We start from the raw sequence: 22,662 nt of genomic DNA, 5'->3' as shown, positions 1-22,662 counted from the left end.
TAAATTATTCTTGCATTCTCCCAGGCTTAAATTGTTGGAGAGTCCATATTGTCATAACTCCAGCAAACAGGGAAGTCCTGTGTAGGTTGTGCGACCCCCTTTGCACTGCATTGTTGTTTCCAGCAGCTCTCACAACCCTTATTCCTTCCTTCCCAATTGCTGACAGTGCCCTGCCTCCTGTAGGCTGGTACCTGACCCTTTGCAGGGCTCATGTACTTGCTGGGAAGGAGGTGTACCTCATGGAAATTGGACAGCTCGATCTGCTCCAGAAGAATCCTCACCCATGCTGGTTTGGAGGTTTTTACATTACCAGGCATTACTCAAAACGAAGATGACAATCTCACAGCTTTGGTAACAAATCTGGCCTCATTGGAATCAATTCCTAAACCTGTTTTCATTCCTATATTTTTTAAAAAGGATAGAGATAAAAAGTTAAAGGTGGGGAAATACCACATATACAGTCACCTGCAAGTCATACTCTTCTTCCCTCCCATATAACATACAGTCTTGGCAAAAGTGGTTTTTTTACAAATAGAATAATTTAGTCTTAATAGCACCTACCAATGAGTTGAACTGCCTCCTCCATGTGAAAAGGAAGCACTTGCCAGCACAGATGAATTCTTTCTAATGCTGTTGATGATGCAGCTATATTAGTTCAAGACCAGACTGTCAACCTAAATTAGGGGCCAGAGCACTGAAAATGAAAAAGATACTGGCACATACTGCACAGTTTGGCTCAAATATGTGACATGCGAGCCAGGATGCATAGTACATGTAAGATTCAAAAATGAAAATCTTCATCCTTAATGGTTGCATAGAGACGCGTCTTCACAGGGTTAAGCTGCATGACACCCATTAAAGTAAACAGAAGTTTAAAGCTTAAATCTTCTGTCCCACCTTCAAGACTTTCTTCATTGTAGCATATACAGAGCGTGAAATATCACATTTTCCCCTTAAGACCTGCAGGTAACAAAATGAGGGGTTAATTCATTTGGTTTATTATGCATCACCTGACTCACCTTCTTAACACCATAAAAGCAATAAAAAAAGAGGACTTGCTTTCTCTAGTTTTGGAGGGGTTTACTCCTGTACTTTCTCTGTTAAAAAAGGAAAGTGGAGAGGAATATAACTGAGCGTCCCATTTATTAACTCATTTTGTTGCTGTTGCGTTTCTCTCCCTTTTTCAACAATTGTCATAAATCTCCTGGGGTTAGGGAGATGCAGGCTGGGGCAACAGAGTGATGCTACCCCACGAGTTACTTCTGTCATAAAAGGCAATTGTAAGAATATTCAAAATCTCTGAGACAGGATGAGGTTTCCTTGGCTTTTGTTTGATTTGCCTCCAAGAATTACATCCAAGTCTCACTCAAAGCTGAGTACTCATTTCTCCTTGCTCAGTAAAACACTACCTTGAGGGAACAGTAGGTGTCTTCCACTGTATCTGTTTACCTATACAGATTGTGAACTGTAAGCTACGGTTCTTTATTAGTAGAGTAGACTGTTTGAGAGAAGGGACTGATCTCTTTGTGCGTGTGTGTGGTAGGGAGTATTTCTGCCTTTATGCTGCTTTCCACAGTGGAGTATATACCCTAGCCAGGCTCCTAGGATGTGCTAGCAGAATAAATAAATAGCTCTCTGTACCTGTTTGTCCCCTGCGATGCTGCATTTTGATGAAGGAAGGTCCAGAAGCATGCACTGTGCCTCATGCATGTAGTAGTATATGTGAGGGCGTACAAAGGCAAAGCACAAAGAAAATTTTTGCCCTCTCTGTTGCTGTTTTCTTGTTCCAAGCAAGAAATGCTTATAAAATACCTTTCATTCCTGATGCTCACAAAAGTTAGAAACATTGGAATTTTTTTTCTCTTTATTAATCAAATTAAAGCAAATTATTTTCAGGTCTATATCATTGAGATATTAATGTTTGGACATCATATACTTTCCACATATAACGTATTCCCGAGGAGCTGATTCGCTCTATGATGATAAAAGGGTTAACCTTCTGCCTAATATCTGCTCCTGAAGCTGCTGAGACATGGTATGCTTATGCCTCTGAGAGCAATGTGATGCTTGTTGCCATTTTTTCTTCAAATCTTCCATCTGAAGAAACTGAACTGTCTAACATAGCTGCAAACCCTTCTGTTTTTATTCCTGATGTTATGTTTTCAAGTGAGATCTTCTACATGTTGTATGGCATATAAATAATTATGCATAGAGCCAGCAAGGACACGGAAGTGTTACATTTTCACTATGCATTTTTCTTAATTTCTAGACAAAGTCTTAAAATCTGTTATACCACATGCTGAGTTTCTGAAGTATTTTGCCTGGGCAGCACTCAAATCTTCATATATGTGTGTAAATGTGCTAGGAGTCAAATCTCAGATCTGACTTAGAGACATTTGAGTTGTCTTTGAAGAAATAGGTTCCCATAGCTAAGTAATGATATTCTGTAAAACAAAATTAGCCATTCAGTATTAAGAGTGTGATGATGAGAGGTCAACATCACACTCAGGCACACATCAAGACAGGGAAACCTACTGAGTCAATTCAGCAGCTGCAAGCAAGCAGAGTTAAGAACTAAAGGAGTGGCAAATTATTATATTCACATTAAAGACATGATAAGGCACTAACATTTCCCTCACAATTTGTTCTAGAAGATTATTAACCTGCTTTAATAAGAATATGCTTTATAAATTCAATTAGTAATACATACTGTGAAAGTTCATGTACACATAAGACAGGCTTTTTAATGATATTGGATCTGAGAATTGTTCTTACTAGGCCAAAATTCAGATTATCCAGTCATGTGTCTCCATCTTGGGCTAATGTTACATGATTGAGCAGATATAATAATTTCAGTACTACCAAAAGAGAGAGGTTCATCGCCCATTCCACTCCAAATGTCTGTTCCTTTCCGACTGTACGGTCACCTCCTCCCTCCTGCATCTGTGCTTGCACACATTTCATCCTGTGACGAATCAGTTTAATTCACAACCTAACAAAAAAATAAACCGGAAAAAATTTTGAAGTATTTTGCTGGGCTAATGAATTGGATCTGTCTGTGAAGGTCTGATGAATGCCAAAGTGGGCAGGAGTGAGAGCAGGAAGATAAAAACACCCTCCTCATCTTCCTCACCAAATTGCTAGAGTTGTTCGGTTGCTTTTGGATGTTGCACAACATCCAACAACAGGTGCTTCACCTAAGAATGGTTTGAAGTGTTTCAGAGAAAGATAATTAGATCCCTGGGTCCTTTACACAGCCAATACAGATTGATGCAGCGTGTGTACACAGTTGGAGTGTGATGTGGACCAGACTCTTCTGACCTGTGCAGTATTGGCGTAAGCGTTTTCGGTCCGGCGTAGCAATACGGACTCTGCTTCTCTGCATTCAAACTGCAAAGGCAATTAAGAAATCCAATGCAGACAGAATGTAATTTGTATGTGTGTGATAAATGCTGCTAGGCTGTTTCTGCAAATGCCAGGTGTTTCACCAAACTGTTAAGTGAGTCCTGAAGGTTGGTGATTGTGTAATGGGGAAAAGACAGATATGGAAGGCTAGAAAAAGTTATCCCTGAAAACAGAAGGAAAAGGCTGTGGAAAGAAGTTTAAGAATTGCAATTCATTCCATTCTGTTGTTTTTTAATGATCATGATAAACTCATGATTTAGTGTCACCAGCGCTTTTTATACGGCTATATGGCCATATAACTGTACACCATGTGTTGGCTAATTTTCAGCTACCTGCCAACAGTAAATTATGTAAACCCCTTAAGAGACTGCGGATATTTTTGCTATTGTTTAGTTGTTCATAACACAGTTTTCACAGAGAGAACCGAGTATTTCTAAGGCTGAAAGCGAAATTCCATGTTTCTTTCTTCAGCGGCAGCGCAGGTTTAAGTAATTTCCGCTCTCAGCCCTTCCTTCCTGTCTGCACACCACCACATCCATGGTGCCAGCACAGCTGTTTGTGCAGCCTGGGGTGAAAATGGGAACCAGCTGAGAAATCCTGGGGCAGCAGAGAGGAATCAAAATCAAAAGGAAGCTTACAACAACGTGTGAATTAAGATGTATGAGAGACTGACCTTGCACTGGGACATCTACGAGGTATACGGAGGCCTTGTTAAGCTGACCCGAGAGGATCTGAGGTCTGGGGAAGATTTTACGGCTTCTTACGATATTTCAAAATGTGTCTCAAGAACCCTCTTATTTCTCTAATTCAAAAGCTCTTTCTTTATCTAGTGACCTTACTTTTAGCCATTTAGCCAAGACTGTTTATGGCATAATCTTAAACTTATTGAAAATAAATCTTCTTGAGGAGTAAAGATAGAGCCTTAAGGGCCAACTGTTCCATCCCTCTTTTGCTCTTCCCTCAGGAAGCCAGCTGAATTGTAGCTAGATGTATGTTTATATATATGTATACGTATATGTATAGGTAATGTGTACATATATTGCTTACAACATTTTTGCAAGCCGCTCCATTTTTTATGTCAGGTAAGCAGTTTGTCTTTTTATGTTTTTGCTGCCTAGGGGAGAGCAGAACATTCATGACATCTTCATTGAATACAACATCCCTGTTATTAAACACTTTTTTATTCAAAATATATTATACTTGAACAGAGCTGAACACTCAATTTCCGTAAAGACCCACAGACATTAATGTCTCACCTGTCTGATTTGGCAGTTCCTCCAGAGTGCCTCAGTTTCTCCTCTTTAGAGAATGAGTTCTGTCACACATAAGTCCCACACCAAATGTTGCCCATTTATAGATCTATAATTTTGGAACACTTCACTGTCCAGATGCACTGCATATGGGAGGCTGGGTATCTGGTTTCCATTCCAGGGACCAGGCAGTAAAACTCATATCATTTAGGTGTTTTGAGTTTTTGGCTAATTTCAAGTCTGTGAGTAATGGCTGGGACTATTCATATCCTTGACACTAGGCAAATGCTCAGGAGATTTACTACAATGTTAAATCACAGTAACACAGTGGTCTCCGACTCAGAGCTTTTAGTCACAAACTCTCATTTTTCTTTACCTCATATCCTCATTCATTGACTTTTCTGTGGTTTTGAGTAATTATTTTTCTCCTTAAAACTTAAATTCATGGCACAACTTATCTGTTATTTTACCCTGATAGTTTTTCTTCAAATCAGACAGCTAAAATGAAATAATTTTGGAAGGCTGCAATTTTTTAACATCTTTCCCCAGAACATCTCAAAATGCTTTATGAAAAATAACCAAGTTTTTCAGTATGTCAGAGGCACTTGAGTAGTTAAAGGGAAATTGATTCCGACACAGCCCAAGACTTTCTTCCCAGCCCAGCATTCTCTTGTCCTGATTCATTCCTCCTCTCTCCCTCTCCTCCTATGCTAACAAAACTTCAACCACCTTTGATTCATACCTCTTTTTAACAGCTATATCTAACTGTAGACTATTTCTTCTAAAGGCTTGATTATACCATACTTCACATAGCCATCAAAACCTGTTTTCTTTCTGAAGTCCTTTTTTTTTTTCCATACCTCTTTAATTTCCCAGTCACCTACTACCTATTCAATTTACACTTTGTCATTCATTGAGTGAGCCTTATTTCTGCAGTATCTTTTTCCTTCTTCCTTCTTTTAATGAGCTCCATTTCAGTTCCACCCCCTTTCACGACTCTTTTAACATTTTTCTTAATTCCTTATTCTTTGGATTGCAAAGCTGACTCTTCCTTTGCATGTATTTCGTTTTTCCTTGAATAAAAAAAATCTGAAAATTAACTAGACTTGCTTTGAAACAAATTTATTTTTTCTTTCCATACCATTTTTCTTTTTGCTAATTAGTTCTTCTTTTAGTTAAGAGAGTATCTCTTATCCTTTAACTACTAGTGTTGGAAGACACATTCTTCTTTTTTCACCTGCTGAGTTTGAATTGGACATGAGACATCCAAAGGATATCTCAAAAGCAGAAAAAGATATGGATGGGACTGAATAAAAAGGGAGAATGTCTACATGTGTTTGTTCACTGAATAAATTCTTTATCTTAACACCATAATTTAAAGACCATGGCATGGGACCTCTCATTGCCATTCTGTGTACTTTGTTGGGAAAAAATCAACAACAAAGACATGTATTGATGCTGATTTGAGACAAGAGTGTCAGTTAATATTTTTCACTCATTTAGTACTAAGTAATGATGAATACAGTATAGATGAAAGTTATGGTGGTTCTGTCAGAGCTACTGAGAAATGCTTTCCACCCTCTTTACCACGAGGGTTAAACAGCTGCCCAAGGCATGTTTTAGTAGCCGTACTACTTCTAAAACACTACCAGATATCACAGTAGTTGCTTTCCTCAGAAGCAAAGTCGCAGGTTTGGGTCTCTGCTTCAGCTGCTGTCCCTCTGGATGCTCCTTTCTGCCCCCTCAGCTCCCATCTACCTCATTGCAACTTTCAGCATTTACTGATGATGGCAGCGAGAAGCACTGAAGTCTTGAATATTATTATTAGTGTTAGTAGTAATATTATGGTCTGAGATTCTCTTATTCCACTAATTAATTTCCTCACTAATCAATTAGCTAATTTAAGAAATGAGAATAGCAAGTAATAGGATATTTTTAAAAAGGCATGTTAGAAAATTACTGATTTCAAAATATTGACTCAAGAAGATGCTGCTTGTTCTCAAGACCCAAAAGTGTACAACTTGGCGCTGGGATACTGACAGTGTGTTGTTGCTTTTAACTAGCATTAAAGATTTGTTGTGTCTTTCTTTCTTGGATATACAAAAAATCACATATCCATGAAAGCAGCTGAAGGTACAGAAGATTGGTAAAGTTCTGAGTTTTAGCGAGACCATGATCATTCTGAAGATTTTTCTGTCTTGGTAGAGAATAAAAATACAGCATTCTCCCCTTCTTAAAACTCCTGAGCAGGCCGTTTTACCAACACACGTGAAATATGAGCACCATCCAGTGGTAAAGTAAGTAAATAACATCTTGTATTCCCGATTTCCTCCTCTTTTCCTCAAACCACAGAATCTAACTAGGCATTTAAACGTTTATATTAAATTTCCTGCATTTTTTAACTGGCATAACTACATTTCTGCTAATTTCTCAAAGATGTTGTAGCAGTAGGAAGCTTTTTTTGTGTACACTACATCTCAGCTGAACAGTGCATGTTAGTCTGTCATGGTGGTCAATACAGTTCAGTATTTTCAGAGTATCTAAACCCCTTTTGCAAACACATTCTTCTTTTCTCTGCTACTGCTATCACGAATATAACTGATTCCTCCCAAGTGTGACAAGATCACTGTTCGCTTTATGCCAGCATGAGGTTTCATCAGCTAGGATGTACCTGCTGGTCTCTGAGAATAGGGTTATGATTGTTCAACTTTTTTTGTTCTTTTTTTTATTCTTTTTCATTCTTACTTCTTTTTTTCTTCTCTGCATGATACTCTGTAAGGTATCGATAAAATTTTGATACATCAGAAAAGACTAAAAACAGGCAACGGGACTGTATAATCTCTGTTCTGCACTTCACTGAATTTGAGAACCTCTATTGAAGAGCATGGAGGTAATGACATGGCCTTCGTTTGTGCCATACTGATGCTGACTGATTCTGTTCTCTTTCTTTGGGAAAATCAGATCTCACAAAGCATATTGGTTTCAGAAACCTTAGGCCTTCTGCAATAAATTATATTGGAAATCTATTTGCACTTTCCACATAGATGATTTTGCTCTTAGGCTATTTCTGATTGTGTAAGACACAAATAGGATTTTCTTTAATTTTAAGCATGACTGCCTTTTGCAATGATCTTTTCCTTAAAAAAAGAGGCAAATTAATCGTGGTTATGACTGACATGACACACAGACATTCTGGCTTTTAAGTAGATAAATATCTGAAACCTCTCTCTCCTGCCCTCTACTCTTCTTTTACTTCTTTTTATCCGTAAGGACAGCAAGTAGCAATATGCTCCCAAAATTGAAGTATGAAAGCGGTGTGAACTCCCCTGGTTTTAACACCAACTGTGCATAAAATTTCATACTTTGCTTCAGCAGTTCTTTTATTAATATCCAAGGACTTGGATAAATTATTTTTAATGTTTTTAAACCTCCACATCTAGCTATTTTTTTGGACCAGTCCTGCTTCTTTAGGCAGGACAGACAGTTCCTTTATTTGTAGCCCATCAGACTAAGCCAGGTTAAAGGAACTTCTGCACTTCAGGGTGTTGTCATGATTAAGATCAAATTATGAATCGAACATCTGGCAGTAGACAGGACATACATTCTGGGCTTTCTCAAGCCTGAAAAATTTCATAAAGCTGAGGTGAGACATGCTAATTGGAGTTATTAGGAAGCAACCAATTGAGAAGCAGTGGTTTAAATGAGTGGAAAATCTAAATACTCATTAAAAGTGTTCAAGGAGACAGGCAGAAGGGCAAAAACAAGACATATATTCCCCTTGCAGAATAATCTTCAGCAGTCTGCTTAAATAACATTAGTCCCCTTTGTGATGCTTAAAACACAAGTGCACTTTGATAGTAAGATATTGCTCACATTCTTTTTAACAGGTCTTTTGTAGCAGCAGATATTTGGCCATCACTTCACATTTAAAACTAGGGTCTATATAATTAAAAGCATGTGTCACTACAGGTAAGTAGCTTTAACAACAGAATTCTGCACTCTGTGGGCTGGGCACAGAGGGGATGCATGACAACTACCCTGAGCAGTCACTTATTTTAGAAGCCTGATGTGATATGATGGTGGAAATCCTCTGCTGCTCTGCCACAGCAGGAATATTTTGTAAATACTTGGTCTCTGTCTCTAATGGCGATCCACTACACACATACTAATATTGCCAATTGATCAGTTATGGATGAGCAACCTGCTTAAATTATGCCTGCTCTCTCCCATATGTTCTAATACATGCATCCTAATACAATACATTCTAATACATGAAGCCTACAGGGGGTGGAAGCAAGGACAGGTAGCCTGGGAGGAATACAGAGAAATTGTCCGAGCAGCCAGGGATCAGGTTGGGAAAGCTAAAGCCCTGATAGAATGAAACCTGGCTGGGGATGTCAAGGGCAACAGGAAAAGCTTCTATAGGTACGCTGGTGATAAAAGGAAGACAGGGAAAATGTGGGCCCTCAGCTGAGAGGCTGAGGTACCCCATGACTTTTTTGCCTCCGTGTTCACCAGCAAGTGCTCCAGCCACACCACCCACATCACAGAAGGCAAAGGCAGGGACAAGGAGAATGAAGAACTGCCCACTGTAGGAGAAGATCAAGGTCAAGACCATCTAAGGAACCTGAAGGTGCACAAGTCCATGGGACCTGATGAGATGCCTCCATGGGTACTGAGGGAACTGGCGGATGAAGCTGCTAAACCGCTATCCATCACATTTGAGAAGTCGTGGCAGTCAGACGAAGTTCCCACTCACTGGAAAAGGGGAAACAGAACCCCCATTTTGAAAAGGGAAAAAAGGAAGACCTGGGGAACTACAGGCCAGTCAGTCTCACCTCTGTGCCCGGCAAGATCATGGAGCAGATCCTCCTGGAAACTGTGCTAGGGCACATGGAAAATAAGGAGGTGATTGGTGACAGCCAACATGGCTTCACTAAGGGCAAATCATGCCTGACAGATTTGGTGGCCTTTTACGATGGGGTTACAGCATTGCTGGATAAGGGAAGAGCAACTGAAGTCATCTACCTGGACTTGTGCAAAGCATTTGACACTGTCCTGCATGACATCCTTGTCTCTAAATTGGAGACATGGATTTGATGGATGGACCACTTGGTGGATAAGGAATCGGCTGGATGGTCGCACTCAAAGAGCTGCAGTCAACAGCTCAATGTCTGAGTGGAGACCAGTGACGAGTGGCGTTCCTCAGGGGTTGGTTGCTATTGGGACCAGCACTGCTTAACATCTTTGTCGGTGACTTGGACAGTGGGATTGAGCGCACCCTCAGCAAGTTTGCCGATGACACCAAGCTGTGTGGTGTGGTCAACACGCTGGAGGGAAAGGATGCCATCCAGAGGGACCTGGACAGGCTTGAGAGGTGGGCCGGTGCGAACCTCATGAAGTTCAGCAAGGCCAAGTGCAAGGTCCTGCACATGGGTTGGGGCAACCCCAGGCACAGATGCAGGCTGGGCAATGAGTGGATTGAGAGAGAGCAGCCCGGAGGAGGAGTACTGGTGGATGAAAAACTCAGCATCAGCCAGCAACGTGCGCTCGCAGCCAAGAAAGCCAGTCATGTTCTGGGCTGCGTCAAAAGAAGTGTGGTTAGCAGGTCAAGGGAGGCGATTCCGCCTCTCTGCTCTCGTGACACCCCACCTGCAGTGCTGCACTCAGCTCTGGGGCCCCCAACATAAGGAAAACCTACTAGGGCGAGTCCAGAGGAGGGCCACAAAGATGATGAGAGGGCTGGAGCACCTCTCCTGTGAAGACAGGCTGAGAGTTGAGGTTGTTCCACCTCGAGAAGAGAAGGCTCTGGGGACACCTTATAGCACCCTTCTTCTAAAGGGGGGCTACAGGAAAGATGGGGAGGGACTCTTTTAAGAGGGAGTGTAGAGACAGGATGAGGTGTAACAGTTTTAAACAAAGAGGGTATATTTAGATGAGATATTAGGAAGAATTTCTGTACTGTGAGACAGTGGAAGTGGTTGCCCAGAGAGGTTGTGGCTGCCCCATCCCTGGCAGTGTTCAAGGCCAGGTTGGATGGGGCTTTGAGCAACCCAGTCTAGTGGAAGGTGTCCCTGCCCATGGCAGGGGGGTTGAACGAGATGAGGACTACTTCAAACCCTATTTTATGTGCAGAACTTCTAAGAAATGTAAGATATGCCCAATAATTAAATATAACTTTTTCTCAAGTAATGCTGCTAGTTCAACTTTCTGATGATTGGAAATTACTTCAAAAGTTCCCAGGTTAGAAATGGAAAACTATCTGGGATTACCCTCCAAAGACAAAAGACTTATGCCTAAGGAATTTTATCAAGTTGCTAAGGTGGTTTGATTTGTTTAAGACTTTGCTCCTTTTCATTTGTTTTAGCATAGCTTTTCCACACTGACACACTCAAAACCCTACTCTTGAAGCGCACAGCTTCCGAGACTTGCCTTTACCTCAAATTAATCTGGTTCTTTGTCTGATGCTGGGACAATGTAACTAGGTTCTGCCCTTCGCTTATGAGAAGTAGTGAAGTCAGAGTTTATGCCTAACTTTAAAGCTCTTTAAGGTAAGGAATAAATCATGTACTAGCTTCCAGAGTATCATGCCAGTTTACAGTGCTACATCAACTACTGTATTCACAGTAAAAGTCCTTGTCCAGTAGTTTATTAAGATGACTGATACAGCATTTTTTGTGTTCAAGTTCTTTTAGCATCTCTATTCAGCTGGTAAATGTTATTTTTCAGATAGCCCAACTGAGGGAAAAGGAGGCTGTGTTATAGTAAGTGTATTTGGAAATCACAGAGAAATACTTTGTCAATCTCTTTATTCATAGGTTAAAATGTAATGCCATACAGTTCTTAACAATTACTGACTGAAAAAAATTATCTGCATAAAACAGAAGCAAAACTGAAGGAGACTAATTAAAAAAGCCATCTTGCTTCAACTTTTGAAACGATTACATACAGAATAATATACATATTTACATTACAAGTATATTATATAAATATAATATATATGTAATCTTGTAACCACAATAAATATCAAGAAGGTCTTTTTTAGGCACACAGCATAGAAAAAAATGCAGAATCTGCACAATCCTTAAGATTCTTGGAGTGACTCACTCTAACATTGTTTTCACACTGAAAAAGCAAATATTTTACACAAAATATACAGCCACAGTTTATGCAGTCCCCAGTGAATAGGGAATCTTTCCTCACCTTTCTGTAAGTCTACTCCTTTATTTTCTAGTACTATTGCTCTATACAGCTATTACATAAGAAAATAGTTTGCAGGTTTGTTTTTTACTCAGCTAATAGCCTAAGTAATTATCAGTGCTAACAAAATAAGTACAGCATATCTACATAAGGTATATACAAGTGTTTACACAAACACGGGTTTGGTGAACTACTTCTGAGCTCACTTTTAATACTGGGGAGTTAACTTGAAAGCAGGAAAAAAAGGATTTTCAGTTATATTACCTCAGAAATACTTTATCATTAGAGTGAGACCCAGACTTCAGAGATAGCAATTTTTAAATTTAGAAATTAATTAAAAAATCAAACTCTTGGCTGTGCTGGCAGATGTAGGTTGCCATTGACTTTGAATGTGTTCCCTTCAGTGCAAATGAAAATCCAGAAAATTAATCCAAAGGGAGTTTTTTCAACCTGTATGTACAGTCATGACATTTTAATGACCGTCACTATGGAGCACCTGAGATCGCACCCTAGTAAGTGAAGCTGACCACTTCTCGTAGGAGAGGCATGATCAGTGAGAGCAGAGAAACAAACACTGTATTTTTTCTGCAGTTACAAATCAGACTCCGGCATATCAGGCATATCTGCCATCAGGTACCCAATGCCATAACGTCCATTTGGAGCAGTGTCCAGAGTTGGTGATCCAGTCTGTTTTCGATATATGTTTTTGCCAAAATTTGGAGACGGCACTTCACTTGGACTCTTCCCATGAATCAGACTTGTATTATCTCCCTCCAGATTAACAGGTTCCTTTATTATCCGGCCTCTTTTGTAGGATACAGATGCCAAACTCCCAGAGCTGTCATCGATAAGGTTGCAACGGCGCACCATGAAGACTATTGGGACTGGCAGTATGGCCAATCCCATCAGAGATATACAGACAATCATTCCCCATGTTGGATAGCTGTGGAACTCTTCCATAGCCTGAGGAACCCAAGAGAAAAACTATCAATACATCTTTACTTCAAAAAGAGCAAACCTGGAGTCTTCACCAAGGCCTGCAGTTTTCAAACACATACTCATCTTTCTGTCTCCTTGCACCCACAATGTGGGCACCACTACAGATCAAATTTGAACAGTCATGGAGATGTAGGATTGCTATCCTTCTGCCAGTGAGTAGGACCAAAACACTGTCGCACATTTTCTGAGATGCTCAGAACACTCTATCAGAACCCAAATCAAGATTTTCACATTGGGCTTTCTGCTACATTTGACTGAGCCTTTAAAGGATGTTCAGAACAGACAAGTGTGCAGTAGTATCTAACTGTGCCCGGAAAAAAGTCCCTGTTCTGTAGGCTAGTAGCTGGTCTGGAGGGACTGTCTCAGATCATTCTGTGGAATTGTTCCACTTTGTATAAACTTCATGTAAACTATAACGCATTTACTGGGGCAGTGACTGCACCCCACACCTCTACTGCATCCATCAATCACTGGCCAACAGACTTAGTTTGTCTAATTTTACACATGGAAAGGAATGGTATGTTTGGTATTCTAAGGTATTTCTCTTCCTAATTTTTGAGGGCAAGAATCAAACATAACAAGAGCATTTTTCTGAGAATCCCGGGAAAGTAGTAGTGATTGTCTGGTTAGAGGCAGGCATCTACCTATAGTAAAGCCAACCTCTTGTATTTACACTTCACCCGTCTTTGCTGCAATTTCCCCTCCCTGCTAATTCAGACAATTGTCCATTCAGAAGGGTCCCCGAGATCCATTTCTCTGACATTTTACTCTCCCTGTATTTTGTATGACAAGCCTGTGGAAACAGCTGAGGGCTGATGAGCCTACAAACTAGCACGACTCTTAGGAGCTACCTTGACTGAACGTCTTTTTTGAGCCAATGCGCAGCACTGACTCTGCTGTTCACACAGACAAGTTTTTTTACAAATCAAACATTCTTATCAGAGACAGGTTTTAATGCAGCTGTTACCTACATGTGATATGTGGTCCCAAAGGGGAAAATTCATGACATGGCTAAATCTCAGTATTTAATTTCACATAAAAAGTTGATGTGAAATCTGAAATGATTTATTCAGTGTTATCACCCGACTATTTTCTGCAGTAAAGTAAGATTTAATGGAAGTGAACAACCTCTCCCAACCTTAAGAATTTCTTCAACATATATCAAAAAACTAAAAAGTCACAAAGAGCATGAAGGTTCGTGTCAAACAGTTGTATTTTAGAGCAGAACTACCCTAAAATTAAAAAGTGGTTGGTTTTACACTAATGTTACTTGAAATAAAAACAACCACGTCATTATTTATACTGATTTTGAGTTTGTAATTGCAAATTTTTGTCTTTTCATGTATTTCTGAAATACTTAAGATATGATCATTATGGTGGTGATGGCATCTGTTATATACATACCGTATCTTCAATCCAAGCATTGTAGCCAGGAGGACTTAATCCCATTTGGACAATGCTAGCTACCAGCAAACATAACAATACTAAAGGTGAAACATACTTCCACATGTAGTAATAATACTGGCTTGGAGAAAACCCAAGCATATCTTTCAGATCCTCCATAAATCTGTGAAGGGAATAAAAGGTTATTGTTAGTGCATACACTGAGATTTCAAGTACTATAATTGATACATAGCACCTAATTTGAGAGAACAGACACACTGAAAAAATGCACATATAGAAATGGCTGCAATTTAAGATTACTTGATAGGCTGAAAACTAGAGCTTGTATTACTAGTTCAGAACAGATGAACAGAAGGAATCACTACACAGTGCAGTGACTTAGTAAACTGCTTGCTGGACTGTGCTGGAAAGATACTTAAACTCACCTTTCTTCTTATAAGATTCTTTTTTACATCTTATATTGTCTGCTGGGTTGTTTACTAAGGCATGTGTCATTCCTTTTGAGGACATATACAAACAGTACATCTTACAGATTCTGCAAAATTAATTTTGAACCCACATGTGTGCTGCAGTGTAAAAAATAACTTTATGCATAAGCTATGTTTTGCATCATATAAGTTGCTGAAATAAAGCTTTGTGAAGTTTCAAATCTGCCTCCTTGTGCCTCAAAATTACAAGTTACGATATGAACGAAACTCCTATTTTTGTACTTTTGACGAAGGAGTACATGGTTCCAGAGCCAGTAGGAAAAGAGAGAATATTTTTAGAATTAATTCTTTTGGAGTGATGCACAAGTACTGATTCTGTTTTAACTCCCTTGTGGTCCCACTCCCTTTTGAAATGTGCATCTCAAAAAAGCTCTTACAGCAATAAATATGTTTTCAAAGCAGTTACACATGTGAAGCTACTGTCATATAAAGTCTCAAGAAATTTTTTGAACTGCATAGTTCGGGGTATTTTATCCTTTGTTTACACTGCAATGAAACATATCGTTAAAAAGAAGCTGAATCTACATATGGATTGTGCCCTCTATAGATAGCCTTTTCTTTCTGGGATCTCCAGTTGAACATAAAACTATTATTTTCACTTTAAAAGTCTCTCATCCTCTCCATCCTATTTATCCTCTTTTAAAAGCTACCAAAGCTCCTTTAGCACTGATTTCAGCATAGCAGATTTTCCTTCTTGGCTACAGGGATTCACATGTTGTCTTTTTTCTATCCTTTGGCTGTAATCCCTTTGGATGCAATTCCCCCCCCCCCCCCATCTGATCAAAGACAATATATTAAGACATATATACGGATCTTCATCTATGAGGAGGACCCCTTGGTGCTATCACAGCCAATGACAACCTGAAGTTGTTGATTCTGGCATTTTTTGCAAGCAAGAATGCTAGGGTCCTGAAGAAGGATATTCTGGAGAAATATATATCAGAAGAAATATTAGGAATACTCCAGAAGGAGGTTCAGGTGACCATTATGAATGAGAAATTGGGCTGTTAACTTTTCCCTATAACCTGACAGAACCTCTTCTGAAAACATGAATCAACCACACTCCAATTCAGAAGGAAAGTACCATATTTTATGCTACGCCTAAACACCAGCTTCCTCACAAGTAAGTTGCTGACTTTTGGCATGTCTACCTCCCTTCACAGTGGAACTCTACCTGACTGGACATTATCAACCTGATAACCAGGTCATCTGTTTTATTTTTTGTTTGCATGTGTTAAAACATCTATATGGTGGTGTTTTCATGTATAATCCTATAATTGATCACATAGACATGTGGCCCAAGTGGGAATTCTCCCTTAATAAGTAGACCAGGCACTACTTGCGTAGACCAGAAACAATGTCTGGAAACAATAAAATTACATTTTCTTATTATAGTTTTATTTCATTATGGCAAGGGACTGGCTGATTACTCGGATCGAACAAGTGAAAAGTCAAATGAAAAACCACCCATTCTATGTCACCCTTTGTACATGCAAAGGAATCACAGATGTTTAAATTACTTCAACATGCCAGTATAGCATACTCTGTTTTATCTGTGGATGCAATGAGTTATTTTTTTATACAAACTCTCCTATTCCTTAAGTGTGGCACACATTGATCTTGCTTAGTGAACACATTCTGGTAATTTCATTCATAAGATGTGAAAAAATTAGAGGGATTAGATTGTCTTTTCTCTTCAGCCATCACCGATAGAACGTCACTTAACTTCACTGTCAACGGTGCTGCTTCCAAGTAAATTTTGACCCTGTTCTTTGCTATCATTTCCTCTATTTCCTCTCTCACAACTAATGCAAAGAACAATTAATTGCTACAACACCCCAAACTAAATCTAGTTCATAAACCGAAACTTTCTTATTGTTACTGCCATTAGTTTGCTTTGTTCCTTTCTCAGGCTGCCTGGAATACTGCAGATCCATTCAGAATACTCATCCTCAACTGCTGCTTAGACCATGGTTATTACTTCCTGAAATCTTTCTCTTGCTGTCTTATTTCAATAAAAAATTTTCTCATACTTGCATATCCAGCCTCCTTTCTAACTCTCTAATTTCACGTCTTTTACTGCATACTCCTCTGGATCTGTTGCAATCGCTCTTTGGATTTCACTACACTGTCCTGATGCAGTATATCTTGCTCCAAACCTGTTCTTAAAAACAGACAAGATTCATGTCCAGATTGACTCACTTTCTGCTTACTTGTATTTATGTGTACACATTGCAAATACTTAGGGCAATATTACTAATATAGTAATAATTATTGTAAGGAATACTGTTAATATGGACAGGGAGATATATTTCCTTCACTTACTTGTCTATTCCATAAATTCGGGTGACTGCAATATTCTCCAAAATGACCACAATAAGCAGGGGCAGAGTAGCTGAGTAGTCATCAAACATCGTCACAAAATAATTTCCAGAGCGCTGCACAAAGATCAGGCCAATAAAAAATGCTACCAAGCAGCAGATGACTGGAATAAAGGACAGAAATGTGAGCTGTAATTATAACAAAGTTCCATAGACAAAGAGGAAATAAAGAGAGCTCAAAACAGCAAAGATCTGCTTTAGCACATTATTTCATATAAACAAAGTTGATAACATTTTACTTTTTAGGGGGTCTCAATTTTAAGAATATTAGAAATCCCACCTATTCCCTACATAACAGATAAGTTATAAAATTATAATTACTGGAATTGCCATATTACAGCGGTCCTGATTAAGCAGCAGAGATTAATCAAGTGACTATTTCTCATTAAACTTTTAACTTGATGTGAATGCAAGGCTAAAATAAACAGAACTGGTAACCTAAACATCATACATCATGTTACTTGGTCACTAGATCACTTTTTGGAATTTAGATGTGAAAAGAAGCAAAGTTTCAGACTAAGAGTCTAAAAAATAGAAAAGCTGACTATACTTCCCCTAAAAGATCATTGACAGCATGCAGTTCCATTAGGATCTGACTAAATGTATTAGTGCACTAAGCAACAACATTTCTACCCCTTCTTTTGTTTAGGGACAATCTGAAATATATTTCTTGAATGCTTTATCCTGCATAATGAATCTCAGTACAATTTTTTTCCTATTAAATTCATCGAGAATAGGACTGAATGCCTAAGTAGCCATAAAAATAAGTCAAAGGTCAATAAATTGTTAAATCAATTGTATGTTGAGCACCAGTAAGACTGATTCTCCCACTTAAAGTGCCCTCCCCCACTCCCCCCACTCCAGGAACTTAGGCTAATGATACACCTAAGCAGTCTAAAATTAGGCGAAATGAATCTGAGCCAAAATATAAAAATATCCTTACAGAATATACCCATTGCATAAATCCCAGATAATCAATTAGTATTGATTATAGTAGTGAAAGGAAGACAATGACACTTTTAAAAATACTGTGGTAGAAGACCAATCACTTTTTTCAACCTTGTAGGAACTACTGTTATAATGACTTTCAGAGAACAGAAATCTATAGAATTAAAGAGATCATTACAAATCGATATGAATTCCTAATGCAAGATAACAAAACCAAAAGAACACAGATAAAATCTCCTCGACCCAAGTCTCATTTTTCACACTGAATTTTATTACTAACCCTGAGAAAAGAATTAGACCACCAGAACCGTGTGTATGTGAATTTAGAAATCCTTGCTATTCTTATGTTCTCCCATTGTATCTTACCATTACACCCCAAAAACATGCATCTTTAGTTGTAAACTAACGCTCTGGTAGGTATGCCCACAACTCAGCACATACACATGCAGACTCCTACTTGGAAATACTTGAACGCAAAATGACTTAAAGCACATGAGTTGGTTTCCCTGAACTTAAGACAGACTGAACCAGAACCATAGTGCAAAAAGTTGCAAATATGCTCATCGCTTCTGTAAAAATTGAAGATTTGTGGGTTTTAAGCACAAACTCCAGTGCAGGCATAATCCCTGTTAAATCCCACCGATACTCCATGAAGTATAACCCAGGCATTTCAATTTTATAAGTTAATTATAAAAACACCACATCAAGTTGTAATCCTTTGAGTACAACTGAGTTTAGCAAAAATCATGCATGCATACCACTCAAAAAAATTACAAGAGAAAGGCAGTTCCTGAATATTCCTTTATCTTAATAGGGTTTTTTGTCAAATGCAGTAACAAGGAATTACTGTAAAATGCTCCATTACTACAGAAGTAATGACTATATATCATAGTATTTGCATATATACTTAGGAAGAACAGCTAATTTCTAAATGTCACAGTGGTTATTCAGTAAGAATTTAAGAGCTGATTAAAAAAACTCAAAAAACCCAAACAAGTGCTCAATAGGTTAGGACTTCTGAAAAATCAGTTGATTTATCTTTATGAAGAATTTTATTCTTAGAGCTAGCAAAGCAAAAAAATACATGTTTTCTGTTAAATACTACTTATTACCTAAGTAAGTCAAGAAAAGCAGTCAGGGAAATGCAGTGCTTTGCTGCATCACAGGGTAAACTCTTATAAAATATATTTTTATTTCCTTCATAGAGTTAGATAAAGCTAAAGCAGCTTACTATATTTTTTATTTTCTATCCCTCCTGTCACAGGTATTGATACAAAATCTGAATTTATGCATAACGCATCAAGTCCCTTGAAGCTGTCCTGAGGATTTTCGGAAACCTAACTTTCACACTTTATGCTGATGTTCTATCTCAAAAAGAGAAATTGCTACAAGATCATCAGAGCTACATGAACAGGCTACACTTAAATAACTTTGGGCATTTAAATAAAATAAAAGAGACATCTTGTTTAACATCCTTTCCACATTCAACTGGGAAAAATATGTTCTTCCAGAGAGCAACTTACTGATTTTTAACATAATAAACATTTAATTGTAAATTAAGATTTCATTTGGCCTACTTAGGAATAATTTGTAGTAATTTGCAATGTATTTTCATTCCTTCATTTTCCTTTGTTTCCCTGATGCGTGACACAGGCTGGAAAGGAAAGTATTCTGGAAGAACTCAGAAGGACTGACCATACAGTAACCTGTAACAAAAATCCTCCATTAAAATTTAAGTTCTAGGCTGTTCCTGCTCTTGTAACACTCAGGAAAAGGTTTTACTTGCAGATGTTAATGTGCCTGTGCATGGAAGTACAGTCTGAAATACAGTGATTTACTGCTCTGTAAAATGTCAGCACTGAAAACTTTCATGTCAAAAAACAAGACTTCATGCTCTCCAAAAACAAAACCAAAAAAAAATTAGCTTACTGCTCTAGTGAGGAAAGAAAGTTTGTGCCACTCACCAGTAAGAATTTCCTTCCTGACTTTGAAGGTATCAACAATGGGTGTGATGATGCCTTCAATGGTTCCAAACATACTTCCAAGTCCCAAATTTACCAACATGAGGAAGAACATGACTGACCAGAAGGGAGAAGCAGGGAAGTGGGTCATTGCTTCTGTAAAGGCAATAAAAGCTAAACCAGTTCCTTGAACCGCCTGTCAGTGAGAAAAAATCCACATTATTATTCATGGACAGTATTTTTTTTGTAGTGTGACAGTCTGACTTCGTGTTCATGCAATGTCATTGATTACATCTTGAAGGCAGAGTGGGAAGCTGCTATCTAATACGTGATTCTTCCAAGCCTGCAAACTTAATTAATACTATCTACTGAAATATTGGATTTGGCTGAGAATCTGTAAGTTGATTGATATTAACAACACACTTCATTCATAGAATCATAGAATACCAGGTTGGAAGGTACCTCAAGGATCATCTGGTCCAACCTTTTTTGGCAGGCCAAATCTTAAAAGGGTCGAATCTTGGGGAATCCACCACTTCCCTGCAGAGATTATTCCAATGGCTGATTGTTCTCATTGTGAAAAATTTTCCTCTTGTGCCCAGTCAGAACTTCTTTCTCCCTTTCATTGATGATTTTGCATGAGATCTATTATACAGGACTGCTACAAAATACACTCTGTTTTCTCCAGTAAGTATATAAAGGACTTCCATTTCTGTACCTATTGTTTCAAACTTAAATGGCAGGAATAGTACAGAAACTTTTAATATCTAAGTTACCAATTTGACGTTTTAGTTTCAGACGCTGGTGCAACTACATAAAGGTCAGTGTTTAAAACTGGGAGTCCCTCTGAAAAAAGCTAGAAAAATGTATTTTCTTTTACAGATCTGGCTTACTGTAAAGATTTCAAAACAGGATGATATTCATTAAATAATTATCTAATAAGTAAAGAGTAACTTTCTTATTTTCTAGTGAAGTAGTATTTATACTTAATAATTGTATCTTAACATTGGAAGACAACATAGTTTGAGACGTTGAATAGGTACACCTCTGTTTAGTCTTTGGAAAAATCCTCATACTCAACTCTTCTAAAAACCAGAACTTTATAATGATCAAAATGTATTATAGGTCAGTGAAGACTGTATGAAGACATCAGACCCAAAAGTCCTCGGGTGAGCTGGAATGCAACCCCGCACAGAACCATGTTTTCATATGGATCTCTATAGGTGCACTGTTCATAGGTAGACTGTACTGACACTCTGTGCAAGTATACTTCACAGCTTATTTCAGGCTTACAAATATTCATCCGTTCATAATCTTTGTATTTAAGACTTACTTATTACTCTCACCTTGTTAAGTTCATCTTCAATTTGACAAGATTTCAGACCAAGAGAATCAAACTCTTCTTCTTTAACTTTCTGAATAATGTCATAAACTAAATTGTAATCTTCTGCTGTAATGCTTGAGAAATTGATATGATGTGGGATCATATCCTGGCTCAGATTGCCTATTTTCAAAAGTTTTAAAATCTTCTCTGAATTTCTGTAAAACACAATAAAACAGAGAAATCAAACTCAGTTATCTGTGTTAATTCATAAATGAAATATACCATAAAAATAATAGTAATAAAAAAAAGAAATGGATATTCATACTGGATAACACATTTTTCATTTATGATATTTGCTTTGAAGCCCAGAACTGCAAACACCACCAAAGTTGCCAGCACAGAAGTGAAAAAATTGATGAAGGACACCAGTACAGCATCAAAATGGCAGTTGTTGTCTCTCTTGTTGTAGCTTGAAAAGGCAATGACTCCACCAAATCCAAGCCCTAAGGCAAAGAACACCTGAGTAGCAGCTTCTCTCCAGACCTTGGGCTCCAGCATAATTTCAAGCTGTTTGAAATTAGATATAATATATGTCAGCTATAAAATGCATTTCTATTATATGAAAAGACAACAGAAAAAAAAACAGGAATAAAACCTATATCATAAAATGCTAATTCTCCACTACAAATGCATTTTCATTATGATAAAATGAAAGCTGAATGTGACACCTAAAGTTAAGCGAACTTATGGCCAGAATTTCTATTTATTTTACGATATAATCCTTAAAGAGAAACATGCTATACAGTATGTTCCCAACAATGAGACACTACTGGAGCTATATGATAATGAGAAATAAGAGAGGACATCCTTTTTCTTTTTTTTTTTAATACAGTATTTACTGTCCTTTTTTTTTTTTTTTTTTTTACAGTGTACATATTGACGTTGTTAGAATTAAGATGTATTTGGGGATTATCAATCCTCTTGTAAATGCAATAAGTATGTTAAAAGTTGCTTTGTTGTTACTCTTCAAAATAAAAAGTGAACATGAGATACACATGCTTATATGGAATTCTATTACATGCAAATATGTAAAGCAAAATGCAACACATGAAATAAACTCTGGCCACCACAGTCTGTATAGTCCACGAGTCAAATCTCCCTTAAGCCAGGTGCCTTGAACTTACCCTAAGTTAAATGGGTCATGTATCTGAGGGACAACTAAGCCTTTTATCAAAAAATTGAACTGTATTGCTCATTCAGATGACCATATTTCAAGAAATATCTTTGTTACAAAGTTATGAG

General features: G+C 38.1%; 1 protein-coding gene across 5 annotated transcripts in view; it reads right to left on the bottom strand.

The window, feature by feature from the left end:
- Window positions 1-11,447: 11,447 nt before the first annotated feature.
- SLC6A15 (solute carrier family 6 member 15) overlaps window positions 11,448-22,662 on the bottom strand; it is a 38,414-nt gene continuing 27,199 nt past the window's right edge. For all 5 annotated transcript variants that reach the window (XM_069773713.1, XM_069773714.1, XM_069773716.1 and 2 more), the window contains exons 7-12: window positions 21,686-21,927; window positions 21,383-21,575; window positions 20,040-20,232; window positions 17,072-17,231; window positions 14,259-14,421; window positions 11,448-12,818 (exon numbers count right to left, since the gene is read on the bottom strand). In XM_069773713.1, coding sequence (XP_069629814.1) covers window positions 12,447-12,818; window positions 14,259-14,421; window positions 17,072-17,231; window positions 20,040-20,232; window positions 21,383-21,575; window positions 21,686-21,927 — 1,323 coding nt within the window. In that variant the 3' untranslated portion in view covers window positions 11,448-12,446. The remainder of the gene's footprint in view (window positions 12,819-14,258; window positions 14,422-17,071; window positions 17,232-20,039; window positions 20,233-21,382; window positions 21,576-21,685; window positions 21,928-22,662) is intronic.

The sequence above is a fragment of the Haliaeetus albicilla genome, chromosome 28 (assembly GCF_947461875.1).
Source record: "Haliaeetus albicilla chromosome 28, bHalAlb1.1, whole genome shotgun sequence".
In the NCBI taxonomy this organism is placed as follows: Eukaryota; Metazoa; Chordata; class Aves; order Accipitriformes; family Accipitridae; genus Haliaeetus; species Haliaeetus albicilla.
This window is presented reverse-complemented; position numbering and strand designations above follow the sequence as displayed.